Source organism: Primulina huaijiensis, chromosome 15 (genome assembly GCF_012295235.1).
Source record: "Primulina huaijiensis isolate GDHJ02 chromosome 15, ASM1229523v2, whole genome shotgun sequence".
NCBI lineage: Eukaryota > Viridiplantae > Streptophyta > Magnoliopsida > Lamiales > Gesneriaceae > Primulina > Primulina huaijiensis.
The window spans coordinates 23,360,838-23,378,981 of NC_133320.1; the positions used below are offsets into that span (position 1 = coordinate 23,360,838).

At 35.8% G+C, this 18,144-nt stretch overlaps 4 protein-coding genes and 1 long non-coding RNA gene across 5 annotated transcripts; 3 read left to right on the forward strand and 2 right to left on the reverse strand.

Annotated features, from left to right (window-relative positions):
* The first annotated feature begins 623 nt into the window (after window positions 1-623).
* On the forward strand, window positions 624-3,740 carry LOC140960383 (wall-associated receptor kinase 2-like). Its single transcript, XM_073418635.1, has 3 exons — window positions 624-1,625; window positions 1,726-1,899; window positions 2,297-3,740. Exons 1-3 carry the CDS (start codon window positions 686-688, stop codon window positions 3,556-3,558), a joined length of 2,376 nt encoding a protein of 791 aa, XP_073274736.1. The 5' UTR covers window positions 624-685; the 3' UTR covers window positions 3,559-3,740.
* A 1,049-nt stretch (window positions 3,741-4,789) lies between these two features.
* Window positions 4,790-8,937, forward strand: LOC140960385 (dnaJ protein ERDJ3A-like). The gene is made up of 7 exons (XM_073418637.1): window positions 4,790-5,147; window positions 5,994-6,049; window positions 6,175-6,248; window positions 6,695-7,206; window positions 7,287-7,625; window positions 7,781-8,125; window positions 8,252-8,937. The coding sequence occupies exons 1-7, from the start codon at window positions 5,061-5,063 to the stop codon at window positions 8,537-8,539; spliced, it is 1,701 nt and encodes a 566-aa protein (XP_073274738.1). The 5' UTR covers window positions 4,790-5,060; the 3' UTR covers window positions 8,540-8,937.
* A 482-nt stretch (window positions 8,938-9,419) lies between these two features.
* Window positions 9,420-9,896, forward strand: LOC140960386 (uncharacterized). Its single transcript, XR_012172160.1, has 2 exons — window positions 9,420-9,552; window positions 9,675-9,896. It is a non-coding gene; the product is annotated as an uncharacterized lncRNA (long non-coding RNA).
* Window positions 9,897-11,275: 1,379 nt separating this feature from the next.
* Window positions 11,276-13,435, reverse strand: LOC140960384 (probable L-type lectin-domain containing receptor kinase VI.1). Its single transcript, XM_073418636.1, has one exon. It carries the CDS (start codon window positions 13,358-13,360, stop codon window positions 11,324-11,326), a length of 2,037 nt encoding a protein of 678 aa, XP_073274737.1. The 5' UTR covers window positions 13,361-13,435; the 3' UTR covers window positions 11,276-11,323.
* Window positions 13,436-15,071: 1,636 nt separating this feature from the next.
* LOC140959429 (protein NODULATION SIGNALING PATHWAY 2-like) lies at window positions 15,072-16,556 on the reverse strand. The gene has a single exon (XM_073417262.1). The coding sequence runs from the start codon at window positions 16,554-16,556 to the stop codon at window positions 15,072-15,074; it is 1,485 nt and encodes a 494-aa protein (XP_073273363.1).
* Window positions 16,557-18,144: the final 1,588 nt, after the last annotated feature.

Below are 18,144 nucleotides of genomic sequence, written 5' to 3' on the forward strand. Positions count from 1 at the left end.
TTTTTTGAAAATTTTCTAAATTATATTTATCGATTATAATATCAAAATTCGCATGTATATATTATAAATACATGATAATATCCGTGTGAATGAATGTGAAGTCTCCGTTGGCTACTAATGCATTGACTTGGTGAAGTAAACGCCCTTGGCTCACATGGCCAATTGGCATGCAACGACAACTTATAATGTAATTTCGAACCATTTTTTCTTTATTAAACATTGTTGACTAGGTCTCAATATCTTTTATATTATTAAATGAATTGAAATTATATCAAAATCAATATTTTTTGTCAATTGATCGAGCTATACCCATTTTTTCCTTAGAAATATGAATTTAAATTGTCTACTAATTGTGTATATATCTATTTTTTTTAAAAAAAATGTAAATCACTGGGATTGATTTTATGGCATATTATATAACTAATATTTTGATTCTAAAAATCAGACATAAAATATTTAAGACATTAGATAAATGTGTTTAGTCAAATATATTTGATTTTTAAAAATGGAAGTGTACCGAATTGAACTAGCAATATATTTTTGGTTTAAACTTACTTTTGCTATGCATGACTTGCACGTCCACCATCCTCAAAGTCTACTCTTCTCGGTTGATTAACATCAAATTCAAAATATTAAATACTAATTTCTAACACTAATCATCTCTCTAGTACATCATTGTATCGGAATGGTGCTTGTGAGAGGAGCCTGGATTCGTCTCTGCGGTGTTTTACTGCTTCAATGCGCAGCAGCGGCCACCAGCTCCACCGCAGCGGACTTAAATGCAACGGCTCCGACCACCGACACATCAAACATTTTAAAAGGAGCCGTCATCACGAAGCATGGCTGCCCCAGTAAATGCGGCAACTTGACCGTTCCTTACCCTTTTGGAGTCGGCAAAGGCAGCGGCTGCGGACTTGAGGCCATATACGAGCTCAACTGCAGCGACGCTTTCGATCCACCTCGCGCATACATCGGCACCATCCAAATCTACGAAATCTCCGACAACCAAATGCGAATCTCGAACGTCGTGGCGAAGACATGCTACGATGAATACGGCGCACTGGTCCAATCAAACTTCGCCTCTTCCGACATCACCAACACGCCGTTCAGCTATTCGGAGCTGAACAAGTTCACGCTCATAGGCTGCGACGATTTGTCTCTAATCAGCGGCATTTCTGGCCATAACTTCACCAGCGGATGCGTTTCACTTTGTTCACAAGCAGATGATGTGGTAAGTGGCTCCTGCTCGGGAGTTGGGTGCAGCCAGACTTCGGTGCCCAAGGGATTCAAATACTATCTTACCCAGCTCTTAAGCCTTAGGAACCACACCGCCGTATCCTCTTTCGATCCATGCAGCTATTCTTTTCTTGGTGAGGCCAAGAGGTTCACTTTTCAAGGGGTTTTGGATTTCTCTGACCCAAATTTCGCTCGAAGGGTGTCTTCCACCGTTCCGATCGTGGTCGATTGGGTGATCGGGAACTTGACTTGTGCTGACGTCAAGGATTCTCCAGATTACCTTTGCAAGGCTAATAGTACTTGCGTTGATTCGGATACAGTGTGGGCCGGCTATAGGTGCAGGTGTGAAGATGGATACGAAGGCAACCCATATCTGGAACCTTGCACAGGTTTTATAAATTACATTTCATATAACGATGATTAACTTGATTGTTTTAATGGTCTAAAACCAGAGTTCACCAAGTTTTGTGACGACCTATAATTTTGCAGATATTGACGAGTGTGCGGATCCGAGCAAGAACAATTGTGCGGAAAATAGTTGCATCAACACACCTGGAAATTTCAGATGTTCTTGTCCGAAAGGACAGACCGGAGATGGTAGACGGGATGGGGACGGTTGCTATGCTGTTAATTCACAGTTCCCTGTGCTCAAGGTGTCGTTAGGTAATTCGGTTCCAATGCTGATTCTATCTTGAAGTTGAATACTGGCGAGTGATAAATTTAAATTTTGGATTGTTAGTAAGGAAAACTTGTGTTAAATTTTAGTACAATCGAAAAATTCTTTTGATGTTTTTTACCTCGTTCTTGGGAAAATATGATATGGGTTGTTGAGATGCTGTTTCAACCTTGGTAATTTCTTAACATTATTCAGCAGAAGATCCACTTTTGGCAGGTTTTAATCAAGGCAATAATCAAGCGTCAGCTTCTGTATTGAAGCCAATTTTTGCAGCTCAATCCGTCATTTTGTAATTTTCAAATGTTTTCTTGATAATTTGGAGAATAATTTGAATGTGCTATGTTTCATTTATTACAACACGACTTCCATTTTCCTGAAATGCAGGTATAGTATTCGGGTTTCTATCCTTAGTCATTGCTGCAGCTTGGATATTGTTCAGCGTGAAGAAACGAAAGCTCATAAAACAAAGGGAGAAATTCTTCCAGCAAAATGGAGGTTTCTTATTAAAGCAACAAATATCTTCCCGCGAAGGGTCCGTGGATTCCAGCAAAATATTCACGGTTGAAGATCTAGAGGAAGCCACCAACAATTATGCAGATGACAGAATCCTCGGCAGAGGCGGATACGGCACAGTCTACAAAGGAATCCTACCTGATAGTCGCATAGTTGCTATAAAAAAATCTCGAGTAATGGATGAAAGCCAAATAGAACAGTTCATAAATGAAGTGGTGATACTCACCCAAGTGAATCATCGTAATGTCGTCAAACTTTTGGGGTGTTGTTTGGAATCCGAAGTTCCTTTACTCGTCTATGAATATGTTTCGAATGGGACGCTTTACGACCACATACACCAAAACAGGGGAATGACTTGGTTATCATGGGACAACCGTTTAAGAATCGCCTCAGAAGCAGCAGATGCCCTTTCATATCTTCACTCAGCAGCATCGATTCCTGTCATCCACAGGGACGTAAAATCTGCCAACATCTTACTGGACGAAAACTACATTACCAAAATCTCGGACTTCGGGGCCTCCAGACTAGTCGCCCTGGATCAAACCGAAGTCACCACATTAGTCCAAGGCACACTAGGATACCTGGATCCCGAATACTTCCACACTAGCCAATTGACTGGAAAAAGCGACGTCTACAGTTTCGGGGTCGTGATGACGGAGCTTCTGACCGGGAAAAAACCAATCGACATGGAAAGAAGTCAAGAAGAACGGAACCTAACAACGCATTTCATAATGGCGATTAAAGAAAACAGACTGTTTCAGGTTCTTGATCCCCGAGTAATACGAGAGGGTTCCCTGGAGCAGCTCCAGGCCGTCGCTGACTTGATAAAAAGATGTTTACACTTGAATGGCGAAGACAGGCCCACCATGAAAGAGGTGGCCAGGGAACTCGAAGGTTTGAGGAAGTTTAATCAGCATCCTTGGGCACAACAACCGGAGATTCACGAAGAATCTGCGGGATTGATGAATAATGGTGCCGAATCAAACGATCTTTATGCGGCTTCAGCCAACCCTGCGGATCTTTACAGTATTCAAATGACTGCTTACAACAACAATACAGGTGATTTCTCTGGAATATTCAGTTTGGACAGCACCAGCCAAATGATGTTCCAACAGGTGAATCGGCCCCGGTGATTTTGGAGACATGCAATAAGTATGGAGAATACGTGAAGTTTTGTGAAATTTAGCTCTTATTTTCTTTTATTTTTGGGTTTAAATAATTTTTTCGGAATTTGATTAAAGATTATTCATGGAAATGTGTTTCGTTGTACGTTATATATTGCAATGTATCGCTGATTTATTGAAGCTTCTTTATTAATTTTACGTGTTTTATTATCAACAGTCAACACTTCGTAGTTCGTTGTTATGATTTAAAAAATCTCGACAACATTCCAAATTTACCTTTTTGTAATATTATTTATAAAAATTATAGTTTTTAATGTTTTTATAATTATTTTATTTAAAAAAATGGTGTATTTTAAATATTTAAAAAAATTGATTTAATAAAAAATATATAATCCAGAAACTCTAAAACATTCAAAATATACTCTTTTATTTATATTACTTTAAAAATTATAATTTTAAATTTTTTCAAAATTATATTTTCTTCACCTTAATTATTTTTTTATTATTTAATTTGATTGTATATATAATTTAATTTGTGGAGTACTAACATTCCTATTTAATCTAAAAAACTACGAAAATTTCTTAAGAAAATAACGATGAAAAAATTTAAAACTATATTTTGTATAACTAATATAGAAAAAATGGTAAATTTGGAATGTCAGTGGAGATATTTGAATTACACAACTTTTTATATATATATTTTTTAATGAATGAGTAATATGTTAGATATGTGCAAATGTTAAGGGTAGTTATTATACAAGTATTTGTCGAAATAGATAACTTATATAGACAACTCTCAAATTTTTTGGTTGGATTGACGAGTTCGTACAAATAAGATGTAGAATGATATTAAATAAATAAGAGTATATTTGATTGATTATTAAATTCGAGATGAGATGATAAATTATAAATTTTTTTAAATAATTAAAAAATATAAATAAAAAATATAAATGATAAGATTATAATTTTGATTTAATATAAATAAAATTATGAGAAAAAAATTTCTCGAATTGGATTATTAATTGAGTAGGTCACTTGTGAGACGGTCTCACGAATATTTATCTGTGAGACGGGTCAACCCCACCGATATTTAGAATAAAAAGTAATACTTTTAGCATAAAAAGTAATATTTTTTTATGAATGACCCAAATAAGATATTAATCTCACAAAATACGACAATAAGATTGTCTCATATAAATTTTTGCATAATTTAATTTTACCAAGTGGAACAATGAAGGAAAGCGATGTGGTGTAATATATAGAGCAGCGCAGAAAGAACGAGCGGCCACACAACAACACGGGAATGCTGAAATCCTATTGGGCGAAACTCGTGGGAGAATTTGAAACTGCCACGTGTACCCCCACTGTTGCTCTAGATTCTTCTCGACCCCGATTCTTACCAAATCTATAAATTGCCTTTCCCGTATTTGCGCTTCCTTGTTGCTCCTTAAACAAGCTTACAGAGGGAATTTTTGTGCGAAATTAGGTTTTTATTTATCTAGTATCGAAGCATGAAGGCTCGTCTTGGACTGTTGATTATTGCCGCCGGATTGCTGCTAATTGTCTTTTGTGAATCGAAAAAGCTTGATCCTTACAAGGTAATGTTTCATGTGTTATTCGTACGTTTTCTTGTTGTTGTTGTAATTGTAATTATCTTATCCTTTTTTGCGTTTTTTGTCCTGATTTGGAGAAGAGTGACTTAGGCTTAGTTTTGGTGGAGTACCGAAAAATCATCCATGCTAGTTGTCGTTCCTTGCGATTGAGACTATCTAAACAATCAGAACAATGCAGCAAGTTCTTCGAAGAATTTGGTTGCATCGTTATGTGTGGAGAGAAATACAGTGAAGACCTCGACTTTTTGCTTTTATTTTGTGCGGAAGATGTTCTTACTTCTTCGAAATTCGAATGGTTATTTATCGAAGAAGGGTTGGTTACACCCCTGTGTGCCAGTGTTCCGTTGTTTTATCGAGAAGGCTTACACCCCTGTGTGCAAGTGTCCCGTTGTTTAATGGTGCCGTACCCGTGTTTCTTTGTTTACGCGTGGGACTCTAGCTTTCTAGAAGGAGTCTAATGCTTATGCATAGTGATGATGCAGAGAAAAGTTTCAAATTTTCCTTTGAAGAAAAATATTTTTAATATCAGTTGCATCAGTTTGCATATGCAGACAGATTTATATTTAGATTTGCCTATTTATTGCGAGGCTAAGTTCTATGACATGCTGTTAAATCTACTTCCCGTTTGGAATAAATAAGACACTCGCTTTATCCATATTAAAATAAAAACTTAAAATTCTAGGTTATTATTATCTGAAGTACATTTGACAGTTTTGAAAAGCACAGAAAGTTAAGCATTATACTTCTTCCATCGAGAATTTCTTTTTATCACTTGATGGAGAACTTTTTTCCATTTTTTTTAACTTGAAACAAATTTATATGTTCTTTCAGGTACTCGGGGTTGATCGCAGCGCAAGTCAACGCGAAATTCAGAAAGCTTTTCACAAGTAAGTTCTGCTTTGGAATTTTGTGCTCTTTATTGTGTTTCGTTGGTCTTCTTTGTTGATTGTTATGCTCACATGGAAGTTTTATACTTCTTGGCTGATTTTTTGCATGTTAATGTTTTTGTCAGACTATCACTCCAATATCATCCTGACAAAAACAAGAATAAGGGTGCCCAAGAGAAGTTTGCTGAGATTAATAACGGTACAACACTCTCATCTCCTTTGAGTTCCGCCAATTCGAAGAATTCAGCTGCTACCGTTCAGTATGAAAATAGAAACACAGTGTTTTTTAGAAGCCGTCCGTGCTTTGATGGGGTTAGCAAGGATCCATGGGGGTGTGAAAATAAAAAATGCGTAGTGGGAGGCCAAACCTGTTTAAATAATGCAATAGTAAATACCATGAGCGTACTTACAAACGAACCATGATACTGCTTTTTTTTTTTGTGTGTTTGATATTATTCAAAATGAAAACATATCTGCTCTACTTTATTCTCACATAATGTCTAATAAGTTGTGGGTGGTGGTGCCTTTTGTTTTCATTTCCTTTTTTTTCCTGATACCTTTTCTTTTGGGTTCTATCTTCTATGGTCTGGTATATTCTTCTCTTGGTGAAATCTCTTGATCTTTGTTTATTTAATTGTTTTCCAGCATATGATATATTATCTGACGAGCAGAAGAGGAAAAACTATGATCTTTTTGGGGATGAAAAAGGAAATCCTGGATTTGATGCTAGCACTTCTGGAGATCATGGTGGATATACCTATTTCACTGGTGGCGAGCCCGGAGAAAGTGGGTTTAATTTTGGGCCAGGTGGACAGGGAGGTTCAAAGTCATTCTCATTTTCTTTTGGCGGTGATCCTGGTTATGGTGGGCAAAGCTCATTTGGTTTTGGTTTAAATGATATATTTTCCAATCTTTTTGGAGGTGGTAAGGGAGGGGGGAGTCAATTTGGTGGCTTCGGTAGTTCAAGTAGGTCTCAGTACGGAGGTCGGAATTCTGATAAGAGCATTTTATCTGTAAATTCAAAATTCTATAAGAAAGAAATAAATGATAGAGGGATGAGTTGGCTCTTGTTATTTTACTCTCCCGATCTCCAAGGGACACAATATTATGAATCTATTATAGAGGAGGTTGCCGCTTCACTGGTGGGAGCACTGAAGGTACAAGTTCATTTTCTATTCACATACTATTTATCTAGATAACATCAACTCATAGAATATGGAAATGTTAACATGCACAGGTTGGAAGCGTAAACTGTGAATCTGAAGCATCATTTTGCAAGGAGCTAGGTGTACATCTACGCAGAGCTCCAAAGGTTTATGTTTATTCGTACTCAAAAGGTGAAAGTGGCTCTTTGGTTGAGTACAGTGGTGATTTAGATGTGAAAGGCTTAAAAAGTTTTTGTCGAGACAATTTACCCAAATTTTCGAAGGGCGTTAACTTGAGTCAGTTCAAAGTTGCTGCTGAAGCTGTAACATTACCTAAAGTGATGCTTTTGTCTACGAAGAAAAGTACTCCTGTTATCTGGCGGGCACTTAGCGGCTTATACCACAAACGCTTTGCATTCTACAACGCAGAGGTAGTTTTAAGTGTGCCTCTCCTACCCTACGAGGAATATTTTTTTGTGGGTTTCGTGGGTGCTTACTTTTTTCATGTCGTGGTACATCAAACTTGGATTTATGTTTGATGTTTGCTTTATAAAATGAAACTAATGACCATCTTGAATATTTATAGGTTCATGACGATTCTGATCCTTCTGTGAGGGCGCTAGGGGTCAATTCACTTCCAGCTATCATTGGCTGGCTATCAAATGGCGAGAAAGTGATTCTCAAATCTGGGATATCCGTGAAAGATTTAAAATCTGCTGTTCAAGACCTCAGTGGCCTACTTGAAATTTTTGAGAAGAAAAACAAGGTTGCTTCAACCAAAACAAACCATCCTGAATCAGGAGATAATCACATACCATTGCTTACAGGATCAAACTTTCATGAAGTATGTGGAGATGGATCTCCCGTCTGCTTAATTGGTGCTTTTAGGTCATCCAAATCAAGGGACAACCTTCAAACAATTTTAAAATCTGTAAGTAAGAATTTTTTGACTAACGAGTGTAACGACTTGTGATGTTAAGAATAACCTATATTTATTCTGTGATGATGTGATAGAAGCAGCAATCTCACTGTCTCTATCTTTGCTTGATCTTTTTAGGTGTCTCAAAAATCATTCTCCAGAAAACAGACTGGAGTCTCTGGTTCGAGGACTTCAATTTCTTACTCTCTCCTTGATGCTACCAAGCACCAATCATTCTTAAATGCTTTCGAGAAATCAGGTTTCAAGTCATCACACAAATTCTTGGTGGCCTACAAACCAAAGAGAGGAACATTTGCTACATTTCAAGGTGACATAACTGAAGAAGCAGTCGAGAATTTTATAATTTCGATACTGAACGCTGATGTGCAGTTTGCCAAGACAAAAAAAAAGCCTACTCTAAAATGAAAATCAAAATCCTTGTCACATGGCTAGCAAATTCTGTCGGCCACATTCTTAACGCGAAGATGCCCGCCCCTCTATCTTTTTGTGCTTACACTGGGCATGTAAAGTGTACACAAGGAATGAGGCGAAGAGGGAAAGGTAGAAAGATGGCATTGAAGAATTTGAGAGTATTAATAGCTATTTTCTTGCAATCTTTGAGATTGTATTGTGTTTTTTTAGACACAGAATCTGTGAAGGATATAGTAATTAGAGTACATCTTCTTTTGTAGTTTTCCATGAATGATAGAAAGTCCACGGATAATTTATCTGATAAACCACTAGTTATACTGATGTTGTGAATGTAAAATGTAAATGCAGCTGAGATGATTGGAGGTTTATTTCAACTACAAGTTTAAATTCGATTTTTTTAATGTTTTTTTCATGGTTAAATAAGACTATTGATCATCATCACTATCATTATCAGTGATCGAGTGTTTCTTATAGAGAATATCTTCTGGTTTTTTCTTAGAATTTTGGCTTTACCAAACAGTCCATATTTTCTAATTCTTCATAATTTAATAAAATATAACAAAATGTAAATTAATAATCCTTATTAAAGATCAAAATTTAAATATTTAATCATAATCACATGTGAAATGCTATCAATTTGGTTTATTTAGACAGAATGTTGCCTAAATTGTGCAATTAAATATATGAAGTAAAATAATGTAATTAGTAGTTTAGAAGAGTTAAGTATTCATCAGAGTTTAAATGGGGAAATTGAAATTATTTCTAATCTTATGATTAAATTAATGAATTCCATATTTTAGCCATGCGACTTGTTAAGAAATTTGGGCTGCTGGAAGCCCAAAACAATGGGGCCCTTTGTCCCATTAAACGGACGCCGAATATAAATACGAGCGTTAATTCTAGGGTTTTTGGAATCGCGTACTGTCGTCGCTCGGAATCGGATTTCAATATTAGTCGAGGAGGCGTTCTGATTTCACCACCAATTCTCTTTCGCCATGAGAGCCAAGGTATAAATTTTTTTTTTTTTTAAAAATCTTCGTTTCATGATTCCAGGCATAACTTTTATTCACTTTTTATCAGTTTTTTTTTCAAATTTCTATTTTGTGTGTTGTGTGGTGATTTGTAACAGTGGAAGAAGAAGCGTATGAGGAGGTTGAAGAGGAAGCGCCGAAAGATGAGACAGAGATCTAAGTAGTGCCCTTCTTTTATTTCTAACCCAGCGATGTATGGTTTTTTTTTCTTTCTTTCTCTCGATGTTTTTTTCGAATTCGTGGCTTTAATTTATATTGAAACTTTGTTATTTCTTGGCTTGAGCATTTTCTTTGGTTTATGCTCAATTTTGTTTTACCAATGTCTTCGCATTATGTTTGATTATTTCCCTTTTGTTCTGTTCTGATCGAGTTTGATTATAATTTCTAGAATTTGGTTAGCTCAATGTGATAGAAGGATTACTATCAAGTTCCCCCGACCATTTCCATCCCGCACGACCGACAAAGCAGAACTAGTTTAGATGGATTTCTTGTATACCTTGCTGGTTCGATTCCACAGTTTCAGAAATTTGAGAAACTCGGATGTATAGACCTCAGTGTTATTGATCTTAAAGATTCACCATCTTCCAACCGTTTTTAAGGTCTGGACAATCTTGTATACAAATTATTCGGGTTTTTTACACTTGGTGGGATCATTCCTCAGTCTCTCTTTGGCCTTTATTGCAAAATCTTTGGATGAGTGATAACCAACTTAGTTTCCAAGTGAAGTGATTCTCCCCTCGATGTTCCTATTCTGGAACAAGAAGAAACATATTCTGAAAAAAGCAGAGCAACATAAAACTGAACTCCCCCTTAGCTCTCAAACTATTGCAAGAAAATTTCAAATACCCCCAGCATCAACACGGGGGTGCCTTTTTCTTGGGATCAAATACCTGCCAACAACGGAAACACGTATCAGACACCAAAAACTCCTCCGCCTTCCAGCTGGTGGCAACCATTGGCCAATATTGAAGAAGGAGCCCCTGCAGATATCCAACTCCCTGAATGTGTAGTTGATGGCTTTTGTGGTAACGAAGCAGTTGATATATTTTCATTAGCCGAAACAATGGAAGGTTTAGCGGAAAATGGCGATACATGTTCTTCCGAAGAGCCTGATGACTCTAATCCCAGTCTCCAGATTTCATAATTCAAAGGTTTCTTCCACATGCCCAAGCCCTAGCTGCTGCATCTCTAGCACAAAAGAAACTGATGTTTTCTTCTCCTCCGAGTTCTAACGCTAGTTTTTCTCGACCAGTTGGTGCTAGCAACTTAAAAGGCTGCAGCTTTCATAGTTTATACCGATCGCTGGTGGAGCGCAAGGGGGCCGGACCCCGCTCCTGGAGCTTGCAAAAGTGATAGCACTAAGGATTCAACCTAACAGACCAAAAAATGTTGAATTTTTATATCATATTTTTAGAACATGTAAACTTTTCCTCCAAACATATTTTTAGTACATGTTAACTTTTCCTCCTAACATAATTTAGATATCGCATGAACCAATGTTTTGACTACGTGCCCGCGCTCATATATTTTTTCTTGACCTATAATGTTGCATGGAATGTTCACGAGGAGAATCCAAATTGACACACAACAGGTCATTCAAGAACATGTTAGTATGTTGGCCTAAACTATGTTATATTGTATGTACACGATACACAGCAAAATTAACGTAAAAGAAGATTATTTAAAAGTTGCTGGAATTAAGACTTGTTAATACAAATTTTTTATGTTACAAGCTATCAATTAATCTTCACCTACCCGTGTTTAAAGAGCTGGAAGACGTTTCCCCTACAGAAAATGAGTTATGTACTGCATTGGTGATAATACTATCGCTTAACCCTAAAGCCAATAATCTTGATGTAATTTCTTCACTTCTCCTCGAACCAATTGAGCTCAATTGATCCAACAGTGGCAGCAATTCTTCTCCATTCAGATACTTCATTACTTGCCTCATATTAGGCCTTTTTTCTTCTTTTGGGTGAGAGCACAAAAGGCCAAGTCCCAACACTATTTCCATCTCTTCAGCTACATAATCTGACTTCAAATTGACATCAACTGCATCAAATATGCTGTTTACTTGCATACACTCTACCACCCAGTCCGCCAATATGATGTCGCGGTCCATCTCACAAACTATAGGTGCCCTCCCACATGCCAACTCTAGGAGCAAAATCCCAAATGCAAAAATATCTGTTCTTGTTGAGGCCTTGCCAGTTCGAGTCAGTTCTGGTGCGATGTAACCTATCGTTCCCACCACATTTGTCGTGTGAGAGATTTTCCCGTGGTCATAAAATCTAGCTAGTCCAAAATCTCCTAGTCTCGGATTCATATTACCATCTATTAGAATGTTACTCGACTTCACATCCCGGTGTATGACGATTTTTTCCCACTCCTCATGTAGGTACAACAACCCAGATGCAATTCCTTTGACGATATTAAATCTTTTTTCCCAATCCAAAAAATTCGTGCTGACATTTTCGGATTTGTACAATAAGGAATCAAGACTTCCATTTGGGACATAGTCGTAAACTAGGAGGAGATCCTTTTTATGCTTACACCATCCCTGAAGATTCACCAGATTCTTGTGCCTCAATCTTCCAAGACTCTCAATTTCTGCAGCAAATTCCCTTATCCCCTGAATTGAATTGTTAGACATGATCTTTTTTACTGCAATTTCAGTCCCATTTGTTGGTAAAACACCTTTGTACACAGCTCCAAATCCTCCAATTCCAATAATTTCACTTTCTTTAAACCCTTTCGTTGCCTTGTAAAGATCCCAGTATCGGAATCTACGAGGGCAATCCAATTCCCATTCCTCCAAATGTTCCAACTTCATCATTCTCCTATACAAAAATATGCTTCCCAAAGCCATTAGCAAGAATAGAAGCAGCACAGAAAAGGTTACAATAAGTACTTTTCTCGCCTTAGCATTATTTCTAGGGGATTTTTCAATAGGCTTGACAGGAAGCTCATCAAGATTCAGTGGATCGGCCATCCCATTAAGCTTGAAGCTCCATCCCAGGATATAGTGCGAGCTAACTTTTTCTCCAGTGGCTGCCGAAAATCCAGCATACATGGAAGATCTTAAATAGTTGGACAAATCAAGGTTTTCAGACATCAAAGGTGTGGCTGGCTTAGGATTAAGCAATGGAGAAAGTGTTACATTCAAAATTTTTCTATGACCATCATACTCAATCCAAGCCTGGATTGGCATTCCACTCTCCATCATAATCTCCTTGTTCTCTCTTGTTCCATTAAAAGCAAACGTCGCCGAATCAGTAGCCATGGATTTCATCCCATTCACATTAATCCCAACATGGTTCCCTTCAGTATCCGAGTTTTCTTCATGCCCATTCATCGTGTCGAATTCCACAAGAAAAACATGGTTTGATGGGCTCCCATCATTCCTCGAGTTGAAAATTCCCAGGTAATGACCTGGCTCTGGATCCGGAAATCTTGGCGACGGAGCTAGAACGAAGGCTAAACCAAACCCACCTCGGTTTGCAGAAGAAGGGATGATTTGAAACACAAAATACGTGGAGAATGAAGAAGCATTAGGACTGTTATTGAAAATGGGAATTGGAGTGGGATAAAATGCATGGCCTATTACATTTCGTTTATTTTCTGTAAGTCTTAGAGCTCCATTTGGTTCAATGAGACTTGATCCATCTTGAAGAAGAGATGAACTGTTGAATCCATTGTACGTGAAGTTCAAAGACTGAGAAATGAAGAAAAAGTTGAACAAAATGAAAAGTATTATTATCAAGAAACTGAAAGATCGAGCCATTGAAGATGTGATTTTTAGAGAATTGAAGCCAAGTAACTTAACTATTATAGATTAAAGAAACATGTGTGGACTTTAGAGATTATTGGTAGCATTTAACTCAGAATTGAATCACGCGAAGTGGTGTTTGTATTTTCCATGATGTGCACTGAAGACTACTTCCATCAGTTTTCATAGTTGGACTTGGAATAGTTAACCACAATCAATTTAGATTTGAAAATATATTTTGATAATTTTTTTTATTACAAATTACTTTGAAAATTCAGATACCAAATATTTTGATTTTCGTGTTTTTGCTTGAGCTTCACTTCCCAAAGTTCAATATAAAACATCATTTTTACCTCTTTAATAAAGTGTAAATAAGCCATTGGTATATCTGAACTTGCCTCGATTAGCAATCTTTTCTAAGAACTTGATTAAACCAAGTAAGAGGACTATTTTATAAATAAATTCTTTAGTTTTTGACATAATATATTTAATTAGTTCTTCTCAGCGAAAGAAGTGGAATGAGTTTCTAGATTGAAAAAAAGGTTTTAATCTTACGATTTTTAAACTTAAAAACGAATTGAATTAAATAAACAAAGAAAACTTCAACGTTTGAAGCTAAACTAATTAATGATAAGTATAATCACTCAAACTCCGTTCCTAAGTCCACAAAATACGTGCAGAAACTTCTTCTGCATGACAACAACTCCCTTACCATAAGTTTACGCGTCTCGCCAAAAAACTTCGAAATTTCGGTTTCACTTCTTTTCTTTTTTTAAAAAAAAAAATTAAATAATTATTATTTTTAATTAAATAAATGTTTTCATGAAGTAGTTTTGAGAAATATTTTTGGGATAAAATGCATGTTTGGATTATCTTTTGAATAGATATATGGATAATGATATATGACGAGGTATTCTAAATTTTATATTAGTATGTTACAATATATTATAATCCTATTTTTTTTAAAAAAATTTAAAAAAATAACTAATAAATAATTTGGAAAGTATAATATAATGTTTGGTGAAACTATTTTTTGGAATATGCTCAACGCTTAGCTGATTTATTTGCATGTGGACCAGTTGACTCGAGACAATATAATTAGGTACATATATATATATAGTAATGCAAAAATTCAAGATTTTAAAATTTTTGTTTATTTAAATAATCAACTATTCTGCTCGGTCAACTATTTTGAATTGATTGGTTAAAATTTCAAAGTTGAGACCCAAATTTCAATAAAAATATTTATGGGTTCTGTTTTTTGTGGTCCTTAAACGAGTTTATTTATGTAGGTTTACCAATCCAATGGTTCCAACTACGTGCAATGAGTTAGAATAGATATGTTGTGATACGGTCTCATGTATCTTTATCTGTGAGACGGGTCAATCCTATCGATATTCACAATTAAAAGTAATACTCTTAGCATAAAAAGTAATATTTTTTCATGGATGACCCAAATAAGATATTCGACAAATGAAATTGATCCGTGAGACCATCTCACAAGAGTTTTTGTGAATGAGTTATTATGAACTATGACCAAAAACTGGAAAAAATTTGAATCGGTATATTTTGAATATTTTTTTTCCAATTATGATATCCACAACTTCTCAAAAAAAAAAATTTAAATCTAATCAGACATAAATATTACGTCCCAATAATATTTTATCAAATAAGAATAATCCTAGTTTTATTCCATTTTGACCTATTCACTATATATGAAATTTCTTCATCTTTTCCAACAACAAACTCTCACCAATGGAGTCCCTCTCCAATCCATCACCATTTCATTCTTCTTTTCACTCACAAATCTCACTCCATATGGGCCATTACTATCCCCTTGATTCACCATTTCAATGGCCTCAAGTATACATTTCTCACTCCATTTCATGAATCCCTCCACTCCAAGTAATCCAACTTGTTGATCACCACCATATTGCCTGTTCTCCTCCCATTTTTGCTCCAACGTGATCGAAGAAAAGTAAGGCTCCGCGAAGAGAGATTCTAATGCAACCCTTGCTTCTCCTAAATGGTATGGGAAACTGAACTCCATCGACTCGAGAAAGGCTCGGAAACGAGTGACATTCGAATCCAAGAATGTAGTATAATCACCACAAGTTGTCATATTGCTATGACATGTCTCACCATCACCATAAGTGATGATGCCTTTGTTGAATTTTGTATCACAATTTGTGACATTTTGTAAGAAATTTTCAGCCACTTTAAGAAATTCAAAGACACACTTCTTGCTCTTAATTCTCCCCATATGTGGGAGCCCCACCATGCAATTGAAAACGTACCAAGATTTTCTTCCACAACATTCTTTCTCTATGTTCTTCATTTTACATTCCAAATCCATGAATCCGACCTCTTCTACTTTCATATCTATGCCACAGGATCTCGCATGATCGCAAATCCTGATCTTCGTCTCCTCGAAGTTCCATATCGAGTGGGTAAATAATTCGCAATCTTCACCGAATCTCACCGATGTTACTGTCACCTCCTTGCATCGATATTGCTTTATTTCTTCCAAGAACGATGATATTTGAATCCCCTCTCCAATGTCGAAATCCAATACATGTATGATATCCACATCGCTAGGCATGTTTTCAATAATAGCCGAATTTGCCACAAAGTGAGTAAACTTTCCATGCGGGAAAATCTGATAAAATGCTTTGAACGCTGCATAAAAATTCCTCATGGACTCTTTAATGAGGTAATCCGATTCATTATCCAGATGTCGAAACATATAATACAAGATACGTTCCACAATCCCTCCAACCGGATTAACTTTCTTTATTATGTGTTCAACTATCACTCTTGACAGCAAAGTTTCTTGATTATCTATGGCTTCTGCATAAGCCACAAGGAGATGAAGAAGGCATAGTTCACTGTCAACTTCCATGCCTTCCAACAATGAAGGTATTTGCATGGATGCCGAGTCCATGGATGCATGACATACATCCATTGCACGATCATGATCCGCATCATCCTTGAAGATCACGTGATCGAATTCGTCAAAATCCATCTGGAAATCTTCTTTTGAATAATTTTCTTGTACTTCATGATCAACAAGTTGAGGAAACTCCATACACTCATCAGAGAAGATGGACTCAAGATATTGCTGCATTGATGATGAAATTTCGTGGGAGTCCTCCGTTGCGAAAAATGGAGGGGAGAAGGCGTATTCGTCCACACAATGTTCATCTTCCATGAAAAATGGATCAGAAATATTGTTGAAATGTGGCCATAAGGATTGATGAATATCATACAAACTCATGATATGAAAGAATATTGAAATCTTCAGCTCAAATCTAAGTTGAAAGATGAATAATTTGATGATACGAAGATGCTAATGTTTTGGTGAAAATATATAGACACATTACGAGACATAACACGGATAAGATATTAGGCAGCAGATTCCCATTAAAAGGTACCTTTTTTGGCCTTTAGGGGATTGGACCAACTAGTCCCTTCAAATTTTGGGGGTCATACTTTCTTAACAATAAGTTTGTCACCATAATTTATCAAAGTAGTGAGAAAAATAATCACTTCAACTCTCATATATGATTATTAATATTATAAAACAATGAAAATATAATATTTTCGATTTTAGACGATTAAGATTTATATAATTACCATCAACTATAACTTTTGATATAAATCACATATGCCCGATTTCTAATTCACCCGCTTTGACTACATTGTTGGTCTGTCATGCATTTGCATGAAGGTAAATTCGACTTTAGTGAGTAAAGATTGCTTTGGATAAGAATTTGAAGATTATGGATATCTCAATTTTTTATTTAGCCATACATTCGTCGGATGCTCACTTATATTCCGCAATGTTTTGTTTTCTGCTTGACGTGCTAGCTAGAGAATGATATTAAGTTTGCATTTTACAAAAATGATAAATTTTTTGAGCCATTTTATATATATAAAAATTTATAACTAAAATAACCAAATGAAATGAGACAAATCTGTATTCTATAAGGTGTTGTCTCTCAGAAAATTATGATTAATTGGTGTTAATTTAGACCTTTTTCATGTCTTAATGACATCAACAAAAAGTAAACCTTAATCATGCATGTTTAATAATTCGGGCCGGTCCTTATATTTTAATACAACATATTCAATTGATTCACATTTATAATTTAAGGAAGTATTTTGCTTAAGGTAAAAACTTGTGTGAGACGATCTCACGGTCATATTTTGTGAGACAGATCTCTTATTTGAGTCATCCATGAAAAAATATTACTTTTTATTGTGAATATCGATATGGTTGACCCGTCTCACAGCTCACAGATAAAGATTCGTGAGACCGTCTAATAGGATACCTACTCATTGCTTAAATTAATGATTTGAATATCATTTAAGAATCGTAAATTACTAAATTTTCCTTATAAATGGTCTTTTTGAAAGGTCCAACACATCTATTGAAAAGCCAGTTTTTGGAATTGTTTTTTTGGTTTTATTTATTGACTTTCATTTACTCCACTTTTAATATGACCAAGACTAAGAATTTCCCATCAATTGCTTGACACGCACACACACACAATCACACAGTAATTAAAAAATTTAAATATAATTTGACGTACCTCAATAAATAAATCATGACTGATAAAACATAATATACATTAAATTAAAGACATCAAACGTTAATGGAAAAAACAAAGCTGTCTTATTAAATTGGATCACATAGGAATATGGATTTGGATCGAGTTTAGGAACCAACAATACGAATATCATTTATAAATATTCGTAAAAATCATTCTACTTCTCTCATTGTTTATTTACGAAAG

Coding starts and splice junctions, on each gene's coding strand:
- LOC140960385 (XM_073418637.1), top strand. CDS start 5,061: ATGAAGGCTCGTCTTGGACTGTTGATTATTGCCGCCGGATTGCTGCTA. Junction 5,148..5,993: donor AAAAGCTTGATCCTTACAAG/GTAATGTTTCAT, acceptor ATGTTCTTTCAG/GTACTCGGGGTTGATCGCAG. Junction 7,626..7,780: donor TTGCATTCTACAACGCAGAG/GTAGTTTTAAGT, acceptor GAATATTTATAG/GTTCATGACGATTCTGATCC.
- LOC140959429 (XM_073417262.1), bottom strand. CDS start 16,556: ATGGAAGATGAACATTGTGTGGACGAATACGCCTTCTCCCCTCCATTT.
- LOC140960384 (XM_073418636.1), bottom strand. CDS start 13,360: ATGGCTCGATCTTTCAGTTTCTTGATAATAATACTTTTCATTTTGTTC.
- LOC140960383 (XM_073418635.1), top strand. CDS start 686: ATGGTGCTTGTGAGAGGAGCCTGGATTCGTCTCTGCGGTGTTTTACTG. Junction 1,626..1,725: donor ATATCTGGAACCTTGCACAG/GTTTTATAAATT, acceptor ATAATTTTGCAG/ATATTGACGAGTGTGCGGAT. Junction 1,900..2,296: donor TGTGCTCAAGGTGTCGTTAG/GTAATTCGGTTC, acceptor CCTGAAATGCAG/GTATAGTATTCGGGTTTCTA.